Here is a 26,414-nt window from a genome sequence, read left to right on the forward strand (position 1 = left end):
GGAATAGAATTCTCCAGATGTGATCTAAACAAGGGAAAGAAGAGTGGAACTACCAATGCCCTAGTCTTGGGCAATATTACTAACTTAATGTAGTCTAAAAACATATTAGTTTATTTTTTGGCTGCCATATACTTCTGCCTCATATTGAGCTTGAAATTCACTAACCACACCACACCCCCCAGTTCTTACTTGTAAAGTGTGTTTTCGCTCTGCTTGGTTAAATGCCAAGAAATCCAACATACCCATGAAGATGAAGGGATATACTGTGCTTTCAGGTGACATTTTTCTTTTTAGGTTTTTGCAAGGCAATGGGGTTAAGTGGCTTGCCCAAAGCCACACAGCTAGGTAATTATTAAGTGTGTGAGGCCGGATTTGAAATCAGGTACTCCTGACTCCAGGGCCAGTGCTCTATCCACTGTGCCACCTAGCTGCTCCCTCAGGTGACATTTTGCTGCAAAGTTTTGTTTTTTTTCAAAAGACAGTATTACTTTTCTCATTTGTTTAAAAGAATAAAAATTATAAAAGCAAAATATGATAGAAAACTAATGAACTAAAGATGTTTTAAAGAAAAATGAACACTTATTTTATTGTTTTATTTTTGGAGGAATTTAGAAAACATATGAACAAATAATTGATATATTGCATAAAAAAAAGTTAAAGTCTGTACATCATCCAAATCTTAAAAATCCAACTGTGCCAGTGTGACACTAGGAACAATGGGCTAACATAGTCTGCTTTCTGAACAAAATAATATTTCTAGCATGGCTTCTCTTGTTAACTAGTATGACAAATATGAATGGAGTTCTTAAAATGATTTTTTAAAAAAGTCTCAATCCTAAAGTGACTGATGCTGGTTGAAAGCAGCACCAATTGTCAAGTGTGTAGGATGAAAATACACTGTCAAAAGGAAGCATAAACCATCACAGATGGAAGAAAATAAGGAAATAAATAACCTTGAGAAAGAGATCTAAATGACTTAAATTTGAAATTACCTATTTTGCTTGTGTATAGTTGTACACACGTGGTTCTTTAATCTGTCACCAGGAAAACAATGGATGAGGTTGAATCAGAAACATATTAATTTCAAGGTGACAACTTTTCAGATAAAAATTCTACCCTGAAGTAATAATAGTTTGACATCCTCTGACACTTAAAGCTATTTAACATATGGTTAAGAAACTGAATTTGCAACACTATTTACAATTTTTTTAAAACTGTTCTTCACTCAAGTAAAGAGGATTTTCTTGTCTCTTTATTAATAAAAATCTTCTACCAAAGCATTCAACTCCTGAAACTCTCTCTCCATTCAGACAATGTCTTAATTTGAAAGACTTGTACTAAGTACAGATAGGCCCCTGGGTGATCAAAATTTCACAGCCTAAACCAGAAGAACACCATGGAAGCTCCAGATCCAAGAATTTATGTCATCCAAGGGCTAAAAAACAAATACATTTATGACTAACTCAAGAAAGAAGCAGTTTGTTTCCCCGAAGAGAGGCCAAGTTTTAAGAAGAATGCTAGGTCATAATTTTGCTCCATAATTTTAAAGAAAAAAACAGTATACATTCTAGTAAGGACAATCTAGTATTGGGGGCATTTGTATATATATCAAATGTAGATATATATAGATATGTGGATATGTATCTATATATAAAATCAAATTATTAAAGGGTTGGGAAAAAATCTTACTCTGTAGATTTGGTTAAAGAAAATCAATTGTCTGTAGGGATTAATAAAAATAATTCAGAGGTTAAAGGGCAAATGAAAATCAAATGTTAAAATTCTTTCACACATAGAGAAAAAAGGTTATGCTACACATGTTTTTAATTTTTACAAAAAACACAAAGTAGTTCAAACTATTATCCATTTACTATGATAAAAGTTAAAACAAAGACTCTTGAACCCATATTCTAAATATTTAAGGATAACAACCTCATTTTCTTTGATGTATGCCAATTAGATTTATGTCAAGAAAGGCAAACACAAAATAAGAAAGAGAATGTTATCCTTTGTTTAGGATAAATAATAAATCAACATTTCATTGTAAGTTAGTAATGTAAATTGCTCCAAAAATCAAAGTTAAAGCTGTACTTTACTAATTTCCAATGAAATGTCCAAATCTTTATATATGCATTAAGCTGGAATCTGCCACATTTCCATATTTGTCAGTATATAAATATTGTTCTAGAGGAAATTATACACTGCAAACAAGTTTTGTTTTAGGGTTTGATTATCTAAGGGGAGTGGACAAAGATATTTTAAAGCAAACATTGGTTTTTCTTATATAAAAAAATCAGCAAGACAAAATTTTAAAAAATCTTAATTTACAACATACTGTAAACTCCAAAGACAACAGAAGCCACAAAGTTTCACACACCAGCAACTAGTGAAGAGGTTTTCTCCAGATGTTTATAAAACTTTATATCTTCCTTTATTTGTTGGTTGATATGAATTTTGCTGTAATTAAAAAGAATTGTCAAGGTCAGAGAGAACAAAAACCATCCCAAACTGAACTCTACCCTCCATTTAATCAAATAGTAAAACATCATAATAATAAAACTTTAACAGGCATACAAAGATGCTGATATATGTTTAAGGCAAGATAAGGAGAGAATCTGGTCTTCCCATTTTTCATTGCCATAGAGAAGTTCCAGATGAAGAAAATTATTCTACCTTTTCTGAAATTTAAAAGCATTGCCTAGCTCCTTATTATGTCACACTGCTGCTTCATTCACTTAAGAAGAGAATTTTTTTTTAATGCCAGATGCGGATGGAAAAGTAGCCTACGATCTTATTTTAAGATTATTTCCTCCTAAAGCATTCTGTATAATTCCTTCCATTAACTTTGTGTAATTAATACCACTTTTTTCTGCCTTACAAAAGGGCTGCATAAGAGATATATGAGTTAATAAGTTTAATAACATACTTGAAGTAAAAAGCAATTTCTCAAAAAGATTTATCATACTACTAATTTTCTAGGTAAAATGTTCACAAGTTCCAGATAAAGATAACAACCCCAAAACCCAGTTTTCTGAACTCAGTTTAATACAAACCACCCAAAACATTTTTACTTACCAGTCTGATTAGTTCTTCTTTTATAAGCCTGGTAATTTCTGCCTTTGCCTTCTGTACAGCCAGTTCATTGGCACCTACAAGGATGAGTGGCAAGCATATTATTAGAATCATAAATTTTGTTACAGTCACACTACTACAGGTCTATTTGAGTAACACTACATAAATGTGAAGGAAACTGGAGCCCACTGGAGAGTCATCCATAAAAGAAGTTTTAAAGAATTCCAAATATTATTGGTGAGGTCATATTTGTGACAAATTAAGGTACTTTACTAAATTCAAGGAGAATAACAAAGATGACAGTACAGAACAAAAGGAACAATCAGTTCGCAAGATTCTATAGTAAGATTTTTTTTATCTTTTCCACTAACATTTCATCAAAACAATAAAATCATACTCAGTGAAAATGATTGAGTAGTAGGTAAAATATTGTCTATGAATCTTTAGCAGTGTATTATTTATAGTATGTCAATCAAGTACTAATGGGCCAGTAGTTTTTAGATTATGTAATTTTCAGACATGCCCGGATGTTAAAAATATAATTTTTCAGTAGTAAGGAAAGCCAGTCCAAACTTCAATAAATAAACCTGTAGTCTGTGAAATCAGAAAGAGTTACACTATGAAAATCTGAGTGAGGACTTGAGAAAACAATAAGGTGTTTGAACTGTGGAGACTAGAAGAATTAAAGTATTTTTGAAAGAAATAAGATTTCAACAAGAGCTAAGACTCAATGAGCCAACACGAAAACAAAGCAAGAGACTGAAAGAATGTAAGAAAATATAATGCATTGTCTGGTTACGATTTTAAAAACTGACCTGGTATAAAATAGTTCAAAAAGAGATTATTTGAAAATCCCTGAACTCCTAGAAAATCATGACCAAACAAATATCATAACCCTTATCTATTAGAATCAGAGGGGCAAAATTACAAACCAATAACCCAATCACCTAAGAAAACCCAACTGAAAACATTAGCAATTTTTACAACCAAAATGCAGCATTTCTAAACAAAAATAAAAATGATGTAATTATTCAGAAAGAAAGAGTTCAAGCATTAAAAAACTTCCTTCAAGATCACATAAAACTATGGTACAATTATAATAAAGGAAAAAAATACTGAGTATCATAATTCTAAAAAGCAAAAGGCTCACCCTGAAAGACTGAGTCCTAATGGGGGGGAAAAAATGGAAAGAAACAGGCACCATCCTATATCTTGACAAAAATTGAGATGTATAGAATTTATGATCTCCAGGTCCTTTCAAAAACATGTTGTTTTGCAGGAGGAAGGGAATAAGCTTTTATTAAATATATACTGTGTGCTAGGCAATATGCTTATAAGAATGAACAAATACCTCATTTTATCCTTGTAACAATCCTATAGGGAGAAGCTATTTATCCCTAGTTTTACAATTGAGAAAACTGAGGCAGACAGAAAAGAATTTGTTCAGAGTCACAAGGCTATTAAGTGACTGAAGTTGGATCTGAACTACCCCAGTGCTCTAACCATTGTGCAACCTATCTGTCTTGGTTACATATATATGAATCTCCAAGAATAAACACAGAAGATTATCATGGATATAGGCAAGTTGAGCAGTTAATGACCCATAAATGTCACCATGAAGAAACTAGAAAGGACATCAATGTTATTAAATATGCTTAAAGCTTTGTTGCTAACAAAGAAGCTAAAAGCAAGATTTTAACTAAGAGAATTCAACTTGTGTACTAAACAAATGTGTGCTCAAAGAATTGAAGGGTGTCAAGGAAAATAAAGCCAAAATAAAAAGACATTTCAGTTCAATTGAAGCATGAACCTGCTCCACACAAAAGAGAAGCATACTTTGTGAGAACAATAATTGCTTGAACTATTTAATGGTTGTTAGTTCTATACCTTTATTTTTTGAGTGTTATTTTTTCTAATTATATATAAAAAATAGTTTTCAACACTCATCTTTTTGAAAGCTTTGATGTTCCACATTTTTCTATCTTCCTTCCACCCTTCCCTTCCTCATGACAGCAAATAATCTGATATGTTGTACATGTACAATCATGTCAACACAATTCCATATTAGTCACTATATAATTTTTATCAACTCTTTGCTCCTTACTTCCTCTGCAGACAGAAAACTACACGAGTCCCAACTAATATAACTTCTATAACTCAAAAACATTTTGACCTGTTGTATTGACTGTTCTGAAGGTGAAACTGGAAAAGCCACAATTCTCAAGGTGTAGTTAACATAAGCCACATTCAGTGACGATGACATTTTGGCTTAGCTTTTCCTTTTCCTAGGTAATAAGAAAGTTTTTGCTTCTATAAAAGAAATGAAGTATTTTTTTATTAAAATAATTAAATACAGATCATAAGGACAATCCTTCCAAAAGAAATTCCTGCAAATATACTTTAAGATAAAAAAGGAACTTTTATTTTTTAGAAAAAAATTAATATTTTAATTTTCACAGGTTTGTCCAATTCTCAATATACCTCATTAGCATACTCACAAAAACACTAAAAACACTTACATCCAAATTTATTAAGACAGACAAAACTGGCCACTCTAAACTATCAATTATCCAGCTCTGTGGCTGGATGGAGAAAAATATATCTATTTTCAAGGTTGTAATCTGCCAGTATTAGAAATAAAGCATAGATTCTACTCCCTGGTGTTAATGACTGCTTTTAAGCAAAAGATCTAAGTTTTGCTGGGGGGGGGGGGGGGGGGGGGAGTTTTTCAAGATATAAGGAAAAAACGATCCCTCCCACTATTTCCTAATCTGCAGTTTCTTGGTTTTTGACCTTCCAAATAGGGTCTAACTACTTACTATCAACAATTTATATTTAACAATCATCAAACTCAGGCAATCTAATAATTTGTGAAGCACGTACTTTCAATTGCCAGATAAATTTTTCGTTCCCCTTCCTTGGGTTCTTTACCAGGGGGAAAATAAGTTCCTCTGATTGTAATAGCAGCTTCAGAATATTCACTGATCCTCTGTAAAGCTTCCTTAGAAGTAACTTTCCATCTTGCAGTCTATCAAAGAAAAAAGAAGAAAAGACTATTTTATGCTGGGGGAAAAAAAAGATCAGGGATATAATAAACAACATATGAAATAACACAAAAGAACAGTATGCTTATATCACTTCACAACAGGATCACAATAAGAATATGTTCACAAACACTATAGTCTGTGTGTGTATATGAAACAGTATGTTCATAACAACTCTTCCATCGTCGTCACTTTCTAATTTTACAGATCTCATCAGAAAGAAAATTAACTTTGAAAATATTCATTTTTATCTAGTGAACAAACAACTTTCAGGAGGATAAATATAATAAGCTATTACATGAAACATTTTTCAACTAGCAGTGATTTCATCTGCTAGATCCAATGGCTTTTACAATTGTCAACATTAAGTAACAAAAAAGTGGTGGAAATTAAAAGATTAGAAAACTTTTTTGTTGGTCAAATCATGGTAACTGGACTCAGCAGGACTCAGGTGAAAGAAGATCCATGATATTCATTAAAATGGGATAAAAGAAATCTGTTATTTACCTGTGGGAAGTCATTGATCTCTAATTCTTCCTCATATCTCTTAAAAGATTCATTTTGTCCACCATCCTGCCTCTCTTCCTCTTGTTTCTCTATAGGCACATAATTGAGCTTGGCATTGATCTTTTCAGCAAGTTGTTCTGCAATAGTTTTTGCAGATACAGTAGGGGCCAAAATAGTGCCCCCTCTTAGAATTGCATTGGTAGCCTGTTGCATTACATCCTGTAATTAAAGAAGGGCTACAATCAAATCACGGACTAATGAAAGAATTGGACCGCGGACTAACCCCATCAGAAATTCTTCTTTGATGACCCACTGAACTTGTTCAAAGACCTAAATGCTCCCTTCCCTTATCAAAGTACATGCTACAGATTTGACAACTACACAGAAACACACAATTAGTTTCAATGAACCTCCTCTGCTTAAAGAGAATTCAAAACCAAAATAACATTGAGGCTTCTAAATAAAAAACACTACTTGACACACAAGTAATATTCACTTCCTTACCTGTCATTTTATCTTGTTTGCCCTGACCTTTCCTAAATTATTTATATATGGAGTAGATTCTACTAATGCTCAAAAGTTCATTTTAAATTAAAATATCTGTGCCACCACAACTCTGGAAAACCAACCCAACCAACAATAATTTTACAGTAACTGACTTGACTTACCTGAAATCTTCAGAATATTGGAGAAACTAATAAACCATTCTTTGGGAATGCTACTAAAGTTCACATACTTGATTAAAAAATGATTAACATAATAAAGACTATTAAACATTATTATAAAGCCACCCATGAAAAACACACTTTATGCAATGTCATTCAGAAACATTTCTCTGTGATCTTTGTGTTATCAAACAGTATGTTTCTTACATAAACCATTACAGATATGATAAAGTTAGGTATTCCAGTAAAGGTGTCATTATATAAGTAACTACATTTGGGGGGAAAAAAGGCAAACTCCCTAAAAAATTAAGTAATAATTATAATAATTAGGTACTAAAATAAAGCTACACAATTCAGCATTTTTAAAGGGGTTAGAACGTAAGGAGTTGAGGCACTGAACAAACCACTTAATACCTGAGCCTCGGCTCCCAAATTCTTCTGGGCATTGATTCTTAGAGCCAATCTCTTTGCAATTTCCAGTTTTTCTGCATTTCCAGCAGTTGGAGCAGGGACACTAGAAGTTCCAGGAGCTGCCATGTCTTTAACTCTCTTCTTTGAATTGAACATGCTTTCAATCTGTTCATCAATCTAGATCAGAAAGAAATCAGAGTTATTAAATCACTTTATCTGTTATATAATAATTGAGTTTTATGTGGGGCTTTAAGATTTTCAATTACATACATTATTTCATTTGGTTCTCAAAACCCAGTGAAGTATTAGTAGCAAAATTATCCCCAATTTTTTTTTCCAAATTAGGAATCAGAAGCTGAGAGGTTAAATGAGTTGCCTAGGATCACATAGGTAACAAAAAAATTCTAGAATACACATTTTCACAATAGTTAACTGTGGGGCAGCTAGGTGGCACAGTGGATAGAGCACTGGCCCCTGAGTCAGGAGTACCTGAGTTCAAATCTGGCCTCAGACAATTATAATTACCTAGCTGTGTGACTTTGGGCAAGTCACTTAACCCTTGCAACCCCCCAAATATTCTCCTCACATTAAGTTTTTTTCATTCAAAATGAAAGAAATGATAAATTTCAGTTAGAGTTAGTGAAAATAATATGCAATTCGTTTTTTCCACCCTGCAGGGCGAGTGTCTGTGGACCTAAGGTTAAAAATTTCTGATTTAACAGTATTTTTTTTTTATAAAAGAGAAGAGATTTAAACAGTATTTTTTTTTAACAAAAAGATGATTTATCTTTATGCTACTTCATTACCTTTATGTTGCTTATGTTACTCAAGTCTAGCAGATTACAAAATATGTGCCTCATCAAATATGCTAGACTACTTGTCCCCATTTAATCTTTTTTTTTTCCATTTAATCTTTTAATGAATCAATCCCCTCCAGTAGGTAAACATAAAGGGCAGGCAATTTGACTACTTTGCACAAACCAATGAAAGAGATGCTCAAGACTTTCAGAGCCATGGCTTCCAAGAAATCAGCCAAGTGAAAACAAATCAATATGATAGTCCTGCTTTCCAAGGAGAAACAGGGGCATATATAGAAATGGAAAGCTAAATACAGAGTTGCTTATTCTCACTGAAGTTGTTCAATAATCTACTGCCAAATAAAGCCCTAAGATTTTTGGGATCCTGGATTCCCAAGAAGACAGTGAAATATAATTAAGTTTACTTGAGCCAAACTACTTTTCCACATAAAAGAAAGATACACCACATCAGGAGATAGGTGCTATTATTAAACCCATATGACAAATTAAGAAACTGAGACTCAAAAGTTAAGTGACATAGGATTTGAACCCAAGTCTTCCTGACTCTAACTCTAGTGTGCTACCCAATTGCCTTTTAACTGGAGAAAGTAAATGAAATAAAGGGGGGAAAAACTGAAAATTGGCTTTCCAATCAATCTACCACTACTGTTAAAAATCTCTAAACCCCAGGTCCACTGAGCATCCAACATGTCTACTATAATCTGCATCTTCTAGTCTAGTGTATCTTTTTATTCAAAAAAAGATAGGAAATAATTTCAAGGCTATTATTAATTAGTTTTATAAAATATCTTTTTTTAAAATGAAAACTGATATATTTAGTTTGGGAAAAAAACACTTGAGAGAATCTCAGGGTTGGAAGGTGTTTCAAAAACATCTAGTCCAAATAATATTTAAAGAATGAATCTTCTTTTTATGCCCTAAATACTAGTTGGAGCAAAAGGAAAATATGTTCTATCTTCGAAAACCCACATAATGGAAAAAAAAATCTTGATTAGAGATGTTAAAAATGAACGAGGCCATTTTTTTAAGAAACACTTTTATTGAATAAGTGAGGTCTAAATCAACTTTAATTCACAGGAAAAGATTTATAGAGGAAGAGAACTCAGAGATCATTTAGTCCAACTCTACCATTTCAAAGAAAAGAGGCCCAGAAAGACTAAGTGGACTGATTACAGTAGAATTTCACTCCACCTAAAAAGAAATGGGTGTCTTTTTTTTGGCCTTTGTGTTTCCACACTAGCTTAATACATAAAATAAATTTTATTTTTCAAAAATTCCAATGTTTCAAGATGATCTTAAAATCTCAAGAATTCCTAAGATTACTATTCTTTTAACTTAATTAAGATGCTTTTCATTGTTGCTACTGAGCTTTCTAGTGCCACAAGCATTACACTGACAACTAGGAGAACTTAAGCAAATCACTTTCTCTCTTGAGACTATTTCACTGTCTGTTAAAGGGGATGGTGTGGAGGACATTTCTTTCACTGAAGAGTAATGGACCCTACAATTTATAAATAAGAAGATTTCTGCAGAAGAACCTCAATGAGAAGATTTTGAAAATATTCTTTGGATCTTAGAGCCAGTCCCAAACTAAGAGACATGTTTTTCAGATTTAAAAAAAAATGAAGAAGGTATTAATTTTCAGATCATTGAAGATCTACCAAAAAAGATCTCAGGGCGGCTAGGTGGTGCAGTGGATAGAGCACCGGCCCGGAGTCAGGAGTACCTGGGTTCAAATCCGGCCTCAGACACTTACTAATTACCTAGCTTTGTGGCCTTAGGCAAGCCACTTAACCCCATTTGCCTTGCAAAAAAAAAAAAAAAGATCTCAAAGGATTCTCTGGAAAGAGCAAAAAAGGTAATTAGGTATGTATGTCCAGGATTAATTTTTAAGGCCTTCTGGTCAGTGTGGGAGGAAACAGGACATAAAAAGCAATAGGAACTGGTGGTACAGTATATAGTTCTGAGCTTGGAGTCAAGAAGATCTGAGTTCAAATCTAGCTTAAGACACTAGCCACATAACTTTGAGTAACTCACTTGACCTGCTTGCCTCAAGTTTCTCATCCATATAATGGGAATATCAATTGTTAAGAGAAGCAAATGAAACAGTATTTCTTTCTTTTTCTTTTTTTAGAATTTTGCAAGGCAAATGGGGTTAAGTGGCTTGCCCAAGGCCACACAGCTAGGTAATTATTAAGTGTCTGAGGCCGGATTTGAACCCAGGTACTCCTGACTTCGGGGCCGGTGCTCTATCCACTATGCCACCTAGCCGCCCCTGAAATAGTATTTCTAAGTGCTCAGCATAGAGCCTGGCACAAAGCTGGTATTATATAAATAAATACTGATTATTCCCTTCTTCTTTCTCTCTTCCCCATTTTGTGACCTTTTCTTATCCCTTTCTTATGTTCATAAATAACAGAACATATAAGCAAGGCCCATCAGATGGGCCCCTAGCTTTAGACTCAGAACAAAGCTGTTGCTAGGAATCATGTCCTTTCAAGGTAGTATAAGAAAAAAAAAATAAATGCTCTTAAGTGATAAGACTGAAGTACATAACTACAACCAAAATATTGCTTTTCATAATAAAATTATTAGTTATCATAATAAAGTATATGGGATTTGTTGGGACTGGGTTTAACTAATTCAAGAGTTCAATAATACCACAGAAGAGACCATATCCCTGATTGTTATTTGTAGTTGTTCTTTGTTCTTGAAGAGGACCAATGACAACACAAAGATGTTGTCTTGGCTGGGGTATGAGTGAAGTAGAGTAGCTCAAAGTTGTCAGCTTCACTCTCTCTCCTCCAGGCATCAAAGTCCAGTGGCAAGACAAAGGTCAAGACATCTGAAGCTGGGATAATTTACTTTTCATTTTTGATTTTCTGAAATATTAAGTCTGGGAAAATAAGACTTAAAAAGGTCATTTTGGTTAATGGAGCTACCAAACTCCACCCTAAAAATCCAAATCACACCAGCTTTAATGACATGGTCATTAATAGTCCCAACCTAGAACTCAGTGACTTTCCTTTCAGTTACTGAAATGCCTGATATGAATGGTAGTCCTACCAGTAGGAGTAATTAAGTATTGATAATATGAAAAAAAAAAGAATTCTGTAAAGCACTTTCTGATGAAAACGAGGTTCAGCAGAAGCACAGTGTATAACATAACAGCAAGATGGGGGTGATGATCAATCTTAATGGACTTGCTGATTCCATTAGTGCAACAATCAGGGACAATTTTGGGGTATCTGCAATGGAAAATATCATCTGTATCCAGAGAAAGAACTGTGGAGTTTGAACAAAGACTCAAAACTATTACCTTTAATTTATTTAACTTTTTTAGGATTCTGAAAGGCAAATGGGGTTAAGTGGCTTGCCCAAGGCCACACAGCTAGGTAATTATTAAGTGTCTGAGACCGGATTTGAACCCAGGTACTCCTGATTCCAGGGCCGGTGCTTTATCCACTATGCCACCTAGCTGCCCCTATTACCTTTAATTAAAAAAAAAACCTGTTAACTTATTATGTAATTTTGTTATCTCTTATATTTAATTTTTTTTTCCCTTAAGGATATGATTTCTCTCTCAACACATTCAACTTAGATCAATGCATAGAATGGAAACAATATAAAGACTAATGTATAGCATGGAAACAATGTAACAACTAACAGACTTCTATGGGGGTGGGGGGAGGGAAGCAAGATTATAGGAAAAATTGTAAAATTCAAAACTAAATAAATGAATTATAAAAAAAAAAGAAAAGAAAATGAGGTTCAGGATGAAAACACTTACATCAACTGCAGTATCTTCATCATCTGAATCCTGTAGACCAAGTGCAGCTTTTTGTAATTTTTTCCTCTCATTGGCCAAAGCTTGTTCTGTTTCATCAAATTTGAATCCTTTACCAGAGAAGCCACTACTTTTTTTAATTATCTTCCCTTCCTATCAGAAAGAAGGGAAAAAAGGACATACCATTATGACAGACTTTTTAATATGTGTTATTGAAACTACTTCCCAATGTTATATACTAATATATCTTGCTATATGAAAACAGACTAATATAGAGAACAAGCCATTTCAATAACCTCAAGAAAATTAGAAAATCTTGAGATTAATTTTCCCCTAAATTGACATTCTCTTGTGAGAAAAATCATATGACTAGAATGTGTTTATAAATGTATCTGAAAATACCAAAAGAAAAAATATTAAAACAGATAACAATTTGGGTAAATCAATGCAGTAGGGGCTGGGGCTGGCATAGGGAGGTTTACTTACAGCTTTCTGTTGATCTTTGAAATCACTCCAAAGTTTTTCCAGATCAGGAGGGACTGCAGTCCCTGACAACTCCAGAGCTTTAATTATATCACCTGCATACCTTGCTTGGTCTTCTGTGATAAAAGTGTAGGCATACCCCTAGCAAATTAAGAGAAACAGACCTTAATACCATAATACGATACAAACCGTATATGAAATAACACTAAGGTTACAAATAGAGTCATTTTGACAACTATGATTTCTACTAAAATCTTAAAGGATGAGTTAAGATAAAATGTTCTAAATTTGATGCTTGAGAATAAAACAGCAATCTATGAACCAGTGATTTTAAGAATGCTTAAATTCTGAATTCTTAAGATCTAAGTTCAATACTTAAAAAGAGGTTTTTATTAAACCCCTACTGATGAAGAAATAAAATATTAACTTCACTACAAATTTTGCTCCAAGTAAATAGAAGTGAAATTCAAAGTGCCAAATAACCTTCAAAGAATCAAGGCATTATTTCCTTCTATCAAGAAAGGACAAGACACAAAGGCTGAGCAAAACATCAACTCATGATAAAGACATGCTGCAATGAAATATGGCTAAAGCTATAGAACTGAACTTTTAAATATCATTTATATTAAAGTAGTTTAGAACAACACAATAAAAATTTTAGAGTATCAACTGAATACTAATTACTCAGATTCTGTTCAATTCAAATTTAGTGTACATCCACTAAATTTGTCTAGTGTGGTAAAGACTAAGAGTACTGTCTCAAATGAACTTAACTAGATCAGTTTTTTTGTGTATGTATGTATATTATATATATATATATAAAAGCATGTCAATAATCCTAATTATTACCATATTTGTCCTATAGACTTTTTCAAAGATGGTCTGAGCTCCTTTGCTCACCTCTATTTCAATTATTTTTTAAATGCAAAAAAAAAAAGATATTTTATAGAAAATGGAAAAATAATGCAACTTCTTTTACTTTGTTGCCTGCTCTTCCAGTTCTGCCTGCTCTGTGGACATAATCCTCATAATGATTAGGGCAGCTATAATTCACTACGAGGATTAAATGTTTCACATCAAGTCCTCGTGCAGCAACAGAAGTGGCCACCAGAAGTTTACATGTCCCATTCTTAAAGTCGTTAATGATGCTATCTCTGTCATATTGATCAATGCCTGCAAACAAATCAAACAAAAATGTGAAACCATATAAGATCAAGTATTGCATTTCATTGGATACTAAAAGAATAACAACAAATCAAGGTTAGAAGTAAAGAATGAGACAAATTCAAACTACACTGGCCACTCTCCCAATTCATCAAATATATGCAGGAAATAGAAAATTGTGAAATTAAATGAGTAACATTTTTCTCTTTGTCATCTTCAAAAATCAGCCTATCAGCCTTTATCTTTAAATTTCCTTTCTGAAAGGACTGTAAAAAAGATCTTTGGACAATTTAAAATTATGTAAGAAAAGTCACTAAAAATGCATATTTTAAAAAAATTTAAATGTTGTTTTGAACTTAATAAACACCAAACACATATTTCCATATAATAAGAACAGAAACTACAAATCCATCTCATTACAAATAACAGATTTAGAGCTTAAAAGGATCTCAATCTAATCTCTTTATTTTACAAATAAAGAATTTGATACTATAACTATATGAGAGGTTAGATGACTTGCCCAGAATTACAAACCTAGCAAATTTCTAAAGCTGATTCAAACCCAGGTCTTCCTAACTCTTAAATTACCCAATTACTATCCATTAGTTTCTAATACTAACCAACTTGTTGATCTTTGAATCTCTTTCTATCCTTCTCTAGGCATTTTAAAATGCTTTACAGATCTCTTTTCTTTCCATTCTTTCTGAAAGCTATCCCTTCCTATTTTCAGTTTATATCTCTCCTAAAATAAAAAAAATTATCCCTTTTAACAAGTAAACATAGTCCCCATATATCAGATACACAAATCAGCATCATCCACACAAAGCATGTCTTCTGCTACATCTCTAGAATATCACCTCTTTGTCAAGGTGGAATAGTGCTTGGTTAATGCACTAGTGAGAATTATAAAGTCTAGCTGTGTGGCCTTGGGCAAGCCACATAACCCCATTTGCCTTGCAAAAACCTAAAAAAAGAATTATAAAGTCTAAGTTGTTTTTCTTTGCAATATTAAAGTCATTTTATAAATTGGGCCCCAAGATCTGCTCACCTCATTCTGCATTAGTTTGTACTGTAACTTGAGGCTGGATTTTCCTAAATCTTCCCCTTTAATCATTTCCTAAAGTATCAAAATTCCATTATTTTGATATCAAAGAATAGCCAATATCTAATATGGAAGTCTGAAGGGCATAATGGCAAAGCAGATTATCAATAAAGTTCAGTAGGTCTGTCTCTCACCAAAGGGTTGTAGTTAGTGATTCCTAGATCATTTAAGTAGTATTAAAAAACATGTTACATGAAATCTGAACCAGGAACATGGGCTTTGAAGGGGGAAGACTGCACTTGATTACTGAAACATTTTCAAAGCTATCTGAAAAACCAGTCATCAAGAGAAGGGCAACTGTTTCAATTTTCAGACAAGAAAAGAACCTAAAAACAATAGATCAGTAAGCTTAGCTATGATTCCTGACAAAATTCTAGAATGTATTTTAAAGTGATGGTTAGTGATCAGATGTTCAATTATAAAGAAAGTAATAGTCAGATTCAGCATGACTTCATCAAGAACAGATAAGACCAGACTAACATTACTTTTGACTGGTTGATGAGTAGAATGCTAGAGATATAAATTATCTAGATTTTAGTAAAGCATTTATTTGATAAAATCTCTCATGATATTCTTGGATATGAATACCTTGCACTTTATGTTGAATTTGAGTGTTAAAAAATATAAAATCTAGAAAAATACAAGCTGTAGAATGCTGTTATCATGGTATACACAGTTTAACCGTTTTTCAGCTGTGACATTTGGATAACAAAAACTCTGTCCTAAAAGTCTGTAAGTCAATGATAATTAACAACTCTCAAGGAAAATTAAACTAATAATTGAAGACATCCTATGGAATGATGTAAACCTTGCTTAAATAAATACCCAATAATCTTAACTATTTTACACCAGATCATTTATGAAATTTAAACCAACACAATATTTAAAAATAAAAGTAAAATGATAAAGAAAAATTACTGGAAATATCAATATTTTATATAATAAAATTCTGATTTAGAGACAAGTATTTATCTATTTTCTCAATGCACGCAACATATAACATTCTCAGGCTCAATCCTCTTGCAATTATACAAACCAAAAAATGGAAAAAAAAATAATTTAAAGACATTATCTAAATATACTGCAAACATTATATTATATATTAAATACACTGTACATATACATTACCTCCATGAAGAGACATGCAAGGATAAGATGCTCTCATTAAGTCCTTCAAAAGACCATCAGCATGCTCCTGTTTATCTACAAATATGATAACAGAGCCTGACTCCTGGTAATGGCCCAGAAGTTCAAGTAACTTCAAAAACTTGTTTTCTTCTTCAATTACAATCTAAAAACACCAAGAAGTTAATAATATAAATTCTATTATTTTATTTGGACAGATCATTACTCACATTTGTGACAAAACATGATTTAAGTCCCTAAACAAGGCAAACAGAAAAAGGTTACGGAATTTTTTAGAGAAGACTGAAAGACCTTGGGCAACATCTTGAATAATCATTGTCAGAGTCTACTCCTCATTTTCCCCAAACCATTGAATATAACCTGGACAGATCATGGCTCCAGATCAGGTTACATATAACCTATTAGTTTTGTTGCTCCTAATTTTACACCCACACATTCATGAGGTGGAAGGAAAAAGAAAGGAATAAAAAATGGATATCATAGACAGTCAGTTACATGCAAGCCCTCCTTTATGTCTGCCTTTTAAAACTATCTTTATCTAGGTAAAGTATCATCTCTCTTCTATAAAACCTTCCCCTAACTTTCCCTTAAACACAAGGTTTTAATATTCTTTCTCTCTTCAACTTATCAAGCACATATTTATCTATATACATCTTCTCTCAGGAAAAGATTAGAGCTGAAAAAGACCAAAGAGGTTTTCTAGTCCAATTCCCCTAAAAAAGGCAACTGAGATACAAAGAAGTGATTTAATTTATTCGTATTATTCCAATGATATTCCCAATTACATAATGAAGACAATAATTATTGTGTTTGGCTTTTACATCCTGAGTACCTAGGGGCGACTAGGTGGCACAGTAGATAAAGCACTGGCCCTGTAGTCAGGAGTTCCTGGGTTCAAATCTGGGCTCAGACACTTAATAATTACCTAGCTGTGTGGCCTTGGGCAAGCCACTTAATCCCATTGTCTTTTAAAATCCTAACAAAAAAAAAATACTTGAACATTCTGAGCACCTACAAAATATTTTGTTCATAAAAGATACTTAATAAATTTTTTTTGAACTGTATTTCACTAAATGGAAAAATAACTAGCTTCTTAGATGTTCAAAGTTGAATAGTTTTTCACAATCCAAAAAAAATACTCGTTTCTTTTTTTTAAAAAACACATATTCCTTACTGCTGCTTTATATTAACTATATGATAATACTTTATCTACCCAACTTTGGACTGTGAAGGAAGAGGAAGCCTTAAATTAATTTTAAACCAGCTACTACTAATTAGTATAAAGCCTTGTACAAAGATGTTAAATCTTTGGTGAATTAATCAATTCCTGTCTAACTTTTGGAAATAATTATCAACCTTTCTATAGCACTTCTAAAAGAATAAAATAAGAATGGCCTTTAGAGTCCTTGGGAAAAAACAAAGATCTAGAGGAATGCAATATATTTTGCACAAAGAACAATAGGTATAGAAAGTAACATATGATAGAAGATAAAGTCAATGCATTAATTGTTTTGGTTGGTATAACTGAATTGTTTACTTTGTAATCAAAGGATGAAATGATGGTAAACTAAGGTCCCCTGCATCTGAGAATAGTGCTCTTACCATTATGTCATAGTGGAAGGTTTTGGGGTAGGGAACACTAATGAACAATTCTTGCTAAAGAGATGAAAGGGAAAAAAAAACCTAAAGAGGCAGCTAGGTGGCATAGTGGATAAAGCACCGGCCTTGGAGTCAGGAGTACCTGGGTTCAAATCTGGTCTCAGACACTTAATAATTACCTAGCCGTGTGGCCTTGGGCAAGCCACTTAACCCCATTTGCCTTGCAAAAAAAAAAAAAGAGAGAGAGATGAAAGGGATTAAGGTACAACATGGAAACAAAGTAAATACTGACAGATTGCTTTCCATGGTGGGGTGGGGGCAGGGAAGTAAGATTGGGGGGGGGAAATTGTAAAACTGAAATAAAATCTTTGATAAGAGGAAAAAAAATAAAGAGATCGCAGGTATAGAGTTTAGTCCCTGGCTAATTAAAGTCATTACCTTAGTCATCCCACAATTGATTAATGTTTAAAAGATATGAACAGGAAGGTTTCAGATGAAGAAATTAAAGCTATCTACAGTCATATAAAAAAAGCTCTAAATCATTACTATTCGAGAAATGCAAATTAAAAGAATTCTTTAGTACCACATCACATCTTTCAGATTGGCTAAAATGACAGAATAGGAAAATGATCAATTTTGGAGGGGAAGTAGGAAAAATGGACACTAATGCATTATTGTTGGAATGTGAACTGATCCAACCATTCTAGAGAGCAATTTGGAACTATGCCAAAAGGGAAAATAAAACTGTGCATACCCTTTGATCTACTACCACTACTAAGTTTTTACCTCAAAGATATCTTTATAAAGGGGAAAAGGTACAAAAATATTTATAGCAGTTATTCTTGTAATGATGAAGAATTGAAAATTAAGGGGATGAGGCAGCTAGGTGGCACAGTGATTAGAACACTGGCCTGAGTTCAAATCCAGCCTCAGACACTTAATAATTACCTAGCTGTGTGACCTTGGGCAAGTCACTTAACCCCACTGCCTTGCAAAAAACAAAAGCAAAAAAAAAATTAAGGGGAAATTCATCAATTGGAGAATGGCTGAACATATTATGGTATATGTATGTGACAGAATTCTGTCTGAAATCCTGAGCAGGCAGACTTCAGAAAAGCCTGCAAAGATTTGAATGAAGAACTGATGCTGAGTGAAGTGAGCAGAACCAGGAGAATATTTTGCACATTAACAGCAACACAGTGTGAAGAACAACTATGATGGACTTAGCTCCTCCTCTCAGCAGTTCAGTGATCAAGAACAATTCTAAAAGATTTGTGATGGAAAACACCATACACATTCAGAGAAAAAATCTGTTGAGTCTGAATGGAGACTATTTTCACTTTTAAAAATTTGGATTTTTTTTTTCTCATGGCTTCTTTTTTTCTCGTTATTTGTGATTCTTCCTTCACAACATGATTATTATGGAAATATGTTAAAACATGATTGTTCATATATAATCTATATCAATTATTTGTTGTCATGGGGAATGCAAAGGAAGGGCAGGAGACAGAACAATGTGGAATCAAAAGCTTGCAAAAAGAGGAATGTGGAAAACTATCATCGAATAGAATTAGAAAAAGCAAACTAAAACAACATTCCAAAAAAAGGCAATAACAAACATCCCTCTAAAACAAAATGAAATAACTGCCTATTGGTCCTCATATTTATATTGTTGGATAATAGGGAACCTTACCAGAACAGAGGTCTTTCAGGATGAGACAGAACACACACCTCATTGAAGAAGCTGAAGAGCATACCCAGGTATTTGCAATATGCTCCAATTCAACCTTTCTTGCTCCACTAAACTAACCTTAGTACTATGAAGCAATAAAGATTCCAGGGAGAAATCTCTTACAAAAGGGAAAAAGGAGAATACTAGAACCAGATGTTCTTTTTTTAATTGTTTTTCTTTCTTACAAGTGAAGATTCAATCTGGAGTCATGGGTAGGAAATGAGTGATTTAGAGATTTAAAAAACAAATAAAATAACATTAAAAAAATAAGTAGTCAGGGTGGCTAGATGGCACAGTGGATAGAGCAATGGCCATGGAGTCAGGAGTACCTGAGTTCAAATCCAGCCTCAGATACTTAATAATCTCCTAGCTGTGTGGCCTTGGGCAAGCCATTTAACCTCACTGCCTTGCCAAAAACAAAAAAAAAATAAGTAGTCAATTTGTGAGAAATCAAGAAACAATAAATCAAAGCCAAAAGAATGAAAAACTAGAAGAAAATGTGAACTATCTCATTGGAAAAAACTGACCTGGAAAACGAGATTCAGGAGAGATAATTAATATTGGACCATCTGAAAGTCATGGTCAAAAAAAAAAGAGCCTAAACATCATTTTTTTTTTTAGGTTTTTGCAAGGCAAACGGGGTTAAGTGGCTTGCCCAAGGCCACACAGCTAGGAGATTATTAAGTGTCTGAGACTAGATTTGAACCCAGGTACTCCTGACTCCAGGGCTGGTGCTTTATCCACTAAAGCACCTAGCCACCCCTTAAACATCATTTTTCAAGAAATTATTGAGGAAAACTGATATCCCAGAAGCAGAGGGTAAAATAGAAGTTGAAAGATCACCTCCTGAAAGAGATCCCAAAACGAAAACTGCCATGAATATTTAGCCAAATTTCACAACTCGCAAGTCAAGGAGAAAATAGTACAAGCAGCCAGAAAGAAACAATTTAAATATTGTAGAACTACAATCAGGATAACATAAGATTTAGCAGCTTCTACATTAAGGACTCATAGAGCTTGCAATATGGTATTCCAGAAGGCAAAAGATCTTGGATTATAGCAAGAATCAACTATCCAGCAAAACCAAACATACTCTTTCAGTGAAAAGATGACTAATGAAATAAAGGACTTTCAAACTTTCCTGATGAAACAAAAAGAACTGAACAGTAAGTCTGACCTTCAAATACAGGAAGACTCAGCTAAAGCATAGACAGAGAGAGTGGATAGGAAGAGCAAATCATGAAGGCCTTAACTATGTTGAACTAGAGATACACCTGCATGGGAAGATGATATTGATAACTCAAATGAATTTTCTCATTTATTAGTTAGAAATCAGCATAGTTAGAAAGAGGGTATATAGAAAAGGCACAGGAGGGAGTAGAATTTGAAGGAAAAATATATTTAAAAGATGGAGCTGATGGGGGGAGAAAGAGAAAGGAGAGGTAATCTAGTTCATATAAAATGATTAAGAAAAAACTTTTGCAGTGGAGTGGAAGAGGGGGAAGGTGAGAGAGAGTGAGTGAACCTTACTCTCATCAGAAGTGGCTCTCTGAGGGAATAACATACACACTCAATTGGGTATAGAAATCTATCTTATCCTAGAGAAAAATAGGAGAAGAAAGGGGAGGTAGGTTGCAGGTAGGAAGGGAAGATCTTGGGAGAGAGTATAGAGATGCCACATACTCTTGAGGAGTGACAAGGTGAAAGGTGAGTGAGAGAATAGAATAAATGGAATGGGGGGAATAGGATGGAGGGAAATAGAGCTAGCAATGGCAACTGTGGGGAAAAATACTAAAGCAATTTCTCAGATGAACTAAAGATTATTATGTATCTCAAAAATGTAGTCAAGCTATAACTAAAGGCAGGATGAGAGGACACAATCAGAAAAAATAAAAATGGGTTCTAAGTGCACTAATAAAAAAAAATTTTAATTAATGCCTTAAAGGAAATGAATTCCACTGCTTACTAGATCTAAGGCTTGATTCAATAATAAAACTTTAGTTATGAAATTTTGCATTTCACACGGGGTTATACTTACCACCTGCTGTTCAACATCAGAGCAAACCACGCTTCTGCCTCCAACCTGCACTTCAATTGGTTTACTCAGGATCCGACGGGCCAAAGCTTCCATAGCTCTAGGGAAAGTGGCAGAAAACATAACAGTTTGCCGATCAGGTCGGACATTATCCACGATGCGCATGACCTGTTGGAAATATAGCAAACAATTAGTCATGACTAGTATCTCTCCAAAATTTCCTTGGAGAAAATAACACATCTTCAATCTTAGCAACACTGTAAAATGATCACACCTCCAGAACATTGTAATTCTAATTAAAAGCAACATTTACAGTACATGAATGCTTTAATACAGTAATTTTGAGAAGTCCTAGAGGTTTTCTTCATTTTTACAAGTGAGAAAAGTAGGGGACAGGCTTAAAATGACTTGCCTAAGCTCACATAGTAAGTAACCAAGTGTCACCTATAGTCAGACAGCAACAGGAGCCCCTGACATTTACAGCTCCTCTAAGACCACTGGTCCTGCTAGCCCAGTTCTCATTTTCATCAATGGAGGTAGTAACTCCTGTGGAGAAGGGTAAGTCATCCCCAAATGTCAACCAGTCATCACAAAAGAGGGCAGGCAAGCAAACCTAGCTAAAGCAGAGAAATAACCTAAAGAAAAGATAGGAGGCAGAAGGCATCAGACAATCATCACCTTGACCATTAATTCCCATCAGATCTCGACAGAGACAGCTCAGGACCAAAAATACAAGATCCTTGGGAAGAGTACAGAATGATTGAATTAGTGCACAAGTCCACCAACAGTGCATCAATGCCCTCAGTCCTCATTCTAGGAAGTACATCTGTTAGAGATGAAGCCAGGCAACTGAATCTGCAACTGCTAGAGGCAAATTCAATGAATTCGCAGTAAAGAAAGTTCTTGTGACCAGGTATCTTGGCACTATCAAAGGAGCAGCTCCTCGAGAGCAGGTTCTATCTTACCTTTCTATCTGTATGCACAACTTAGCACAGTGCTTTGAATATATACTAAATGCTTAATAAATACTTCATTCAAGTAACAAAGCTGGAATAGTTATCCCTGAATCTCACACTTTTTTTTTTAGGTTTTTGGTTTTTTTGGTTTTTTTGAAAGGCAAACAGGGTTAAGTGGTTTGCCCAAGGCCACACAGCTAGGTAATTATTAAGGTGTCTGAGACCAGATTTGAACCCAAGTACTCCTGACTCCAGGGCCAGTGCTTTATCCACTATGCCACCTCGCTGCCCCAATCTCATACTTTTTAATAGTATACAATAAATGAATACAATAATTTTAAAGAAAAGCTAAACTCAAATTTTAGTCCTAGAGAATAAATGATGTTCTTCCCTGACCTGAGGGAAAGAATAGGAAACAGTAAGAGTAAAATATTATATACACTATGGTTATTTTGTGGGTCAGTTTAGCTTTTTTATTACAGGAAAAGATTCAGGGAATAAGGAGGAAGGGAAGTACATTAATCAGGAATATGGAATAAAAAAACAAAGGCACAAATAAAACTAAAAAAATTTAAATGTTTTTCCCTTAACATCATAGCAGCTTTGACAAGGCAACAGCATGCTGTGGATCACCAAAAAGAAGTAACCAACATATACAATTAAGATGTTAAAAAGAACTCCTTTCAGATATCCCCCAGATATGAGATAGGTAAATGCTCTGCCTTCTTAAACAAAGAATAATGAACATTAAATTTACTACTGATTAAAGTCGATATGGTATATAATAAATGCCATGAGAGGCTTTTGAGATACATAATAAAATACCTGATCCTGTACTAAAAAGTCTTAGATAGTCTTTCCCCTCTCTTAAAGTCAACTGTTTCTTCACCTGTTAGTGTATGCTCCTCTAGCAGCCCTGGAACAAGTACCTCATTTATTTTCTATTTCTAATTTGCTCACTGTAATTATTATTACAATCATCCGTCAGTCACTTAGGGATGTGATCGATAGTATGGCTGCTCAGGTATGTACTAAATTACAAGGCCTTTGGGGTTCATTCCAGGTCTAAAATTCTATGATGAATCTAATGAATCTAGGAAGCCAAGTCCTAAACTTTTCAGAATTATATCTTTATTAAGAGCCAAAAGACTCTGAGTAAAGGTCTGGGGAGCTATTGTAAAGACAAAATATCTGATGTTTACTGTAGACAATAACACATTTACTTTGCAGTTAAATGGCCTGTACTGATTGTGTATATATTTATGCAGGGGATGCAGCTAGATGAACACAGTGGATAGAGCTCTGAGTTTGGAACTGGGAAGACATAAATTCATACATTTTTCAGTTACTTACTAGGTATGTGACCCTAGACAAGTCATTCAACCTTTTATAGCCTCATTCTCATATCCAAAATGAAGATAAAACAAATCCCACCTCACAGGGTTACTATGAGGATTAAATGAAATATCATCTGCAAAGTACTTTTTTAAACTTTAAAGATTGATATAAATGCTACTTAGTTATTGTTATTATTTATCTACTCAAATACTTTTTAAAAATTTCCACTCAATTGAATGTAATATTAAGTACTTGTCTACAAAGCTAAACTTGTAGACTTCTAGAGAAATGAGACCTTTTTCTACCACAATTCTATTTGTTTACCTAAAAACCTCTGCAGAAGTCCCCTTCTTTACATCTGTATAATCAATCTAGTTCAAATCTTCATCTTCTGTCCTCTTGAAGCAAGGAGTGGCACAGTAGTCACTGTACCTAACCTGGACTAATAAATTTCACAAATTTATCTAGTTATGTGACCTTGAGTCATTTAATCTTGGTCTGTCTCAGTTTCCTCATCTGTAAAATGGGAATAATAGCACCTATATTAAATGATAATAAAACGAGCTAAGATTTTACTTTGCAAACTATTATTATTTTACTTTACAATAGCCAATTTGGTCTTTCACCTTAAGCTTCTCCCTCCCTATTCCAATGTATCTTTCAGTGTCCAAAATGATTTTCATTAAGAACAGATCTGATCATGTGACTACCTCATTTGAAACTAAAGCTCTTCAAGAACCTAAGTCTCCTCACTACCCTTTTTTATTCTTACCTTTTTACAGATTATTCTGCAATCTAACTTGATATTCTGAATTCATTATAACACTCAATCTCCTGTCCCCATTCCTTCAGACTTAATGTCCCTCCATCCTTGGCATAACCTTCTCTACCTCACTTCTGCCACTTGGAAACTAATTTCATTTGAGAATCAGTGTAAACACCATCTTCTTTCTATGTGAAGCTTTTTCTGATCCTTGCAAATGACAGAAAATTCCCTCCTAAAACTTTTATTCATTTTGAGTAATATTATGTACATAATTTATATATGTACTTGTTGCCTAGCCTCTTGGAATGTAAATTCCTCCAGAATGAGGACTGTTTCAGATAGAACCTGAAACCAATGGGATCTTAGATACTGGTTTACAGAAGAGGAAACAAAGCCAGCTCCTAGTAGTTAGTTACCCTAGAAGATCAGAAATGTGCTCAGGCAATGTGACTATGAATCAAATTGTTGGAGGGGTGAAGGCAAAACAGGAATATTAATGAATTACTAGTGAAACTATGAAACAGTACAGTCATTTCAAAAAGCTGTTTGGAACTCTGTCCAAATGATCACTCAACAGTTCATATTCTTTGACCCAGTGAGACTAATACTAGATCCATATGAGAAAGAGAACAAAGTAAAAGGAATAAGACTAATATCAAGGCCCTGATGTGAAACAATCACAGCTAAGTGACTTGCCCAAGGTCTCATAACTAGAAAGTGTCAAGTGTCTAGGCTGGATTCCAAATCCCATCCTTCTGACTCCAAGGCCAGTGCTCTATCCATTGCACCACCTGGCTGCCCAATAGCCAACTAGAATTCAAGAGGATGATGAAGCATAGACTATACACACACAGACATATACATATATATACACATATATCAGTATCATTTCCAGATAGGCATGCCCTGAGCTATATAGAGAGAAGTTTAGAAAGCAGAAGAAATAATGGTGTGGTTAAGATCTCAGCAGCAGAGTTTCAATTCCAGCAAACTAGCCCAGTGCAAGTAAAAACCAGGGCAAAAACCGCTAGAGAGGAACCTATAATTATGGTGCTCTGAGTCGACAGTTTTCCAGCTAGCTGATGGAAACTGAATTTAGCAACAATTACTCAGACTCAAACCCAAGTGAAGAACATGCAGAGTTCTGATTGAGTGGCAGCACTGAAAGTATGCAGATTCCTAGACAGTCCCTGAGATCCTAGAATAACACAATACTCAATATCTTCAAGAAAACAGCAACAATGTCAGCCTAGATCTTCCTTCCACAAGTATCACAAAGAACTTCCTAAACAACAAGTATAAAGCCAGGAAGCAAGTTGGCAAGAAGGAGCAAATAAACAAACAAAAAAAGAAAAATCCGACTCCACCATGAATTATTTTCATAGAAGAAATGTTGCAGACACAAACCCAATAGAACAGAATGATTACAAAAGAAACACTACTTGGGCACAAACTCAAAATAGAAACTCTAGGAGAGATGAAGAATCAGAAATATAAAAATAAAAATAAAAATTTTAAAATGTCTTTTACAAATGGAATGAGAGTGCTTGAAGGAAAAAATTGGAAAAGAAATAAGAGCTATTCCATTCTCCAAATTGACAAATGGTCAATGTAAATTGCAAAGGCAATTTACAGATGAAGAGATTAAAGCAATCCATAGTCATATGAAAAATTGCTCTAAATCATTACTTAATACAGAAATGCAAATTAAAGCTTCTATGAGGTACCACCTCACACCTCTCAGATTGGCCAATATGACCAGAAAGGATAATGATCATTGTTGGAAGGG

The 26,414-nt window shown here is 34.0% G+C and overlaps 1 protein-coding gene across 1 annotated transcript in view; it reads right to left on the minus strand.

Moving 5' to 3' along the window:
- Positions 1-545: 545 nt before the first annotated feature.
- Positions 546-26,414, minus strand: part of DDX46 (DEAD-box helicase 46) — a 61,624-nt gene continuing 35,755 nt past the window's right edge. Inside the window, exons 14-23 of the mRNA XM_074213535.1 lie at positions 21,569-21,733; positions 16,182-16,344; positions 13,767-13,960; positions 12,791-12,928; positions 12,308-12,457; positions 7,703-7,876; positions 6,624-6,842; positions 5,956-6,100; positions 3,076-3,149; positions 546-2,457 (exon numbers count right to left, since the gene is read on the minus strand). Of these exons, the coding sequence (XP_074069636.1) occupies positions 2,410-2,457; positions 3,076-3,149; positions 5,956-6,100; positions 6,624-6,842; positions 7,703-7,876; positions 12,308-12,457; positions 12,791-12,928; positions 13,767-13,960; positions 16,182-16,344; positions 21,569-21,733 (1,470 nt within the window). The 3' untranslated portion in view covers positions 546-2,409. The remainder of the gene's footprint in view (positions 2,458-3,075; positions 3,150-5,955; positions 6,101-6,623; positions 6,843-7,702; positions 7,877-12,307; positions 12,458-12,790; positions 12,929-13,766; positions 13,961-16,181; positions 16,345-21,568; positions 21,734-26,414) is intronic.

Source organism: Macrotis lagotis, chromosome 1 (genome assembly GCF_037893015.1).
Source record: "Macrotis lagotis isolate mMagLag1 chromosome 1, bilby.v1.9.chrom.fasta, whole genome shotgun sequence".
Classification (NCBI taxonomy): Eukaryota; Metazoa; Chordata; class Mammalia; order Peramelemorphia; family Peramelidae; genus Macrotis; species Macrotis lagotis.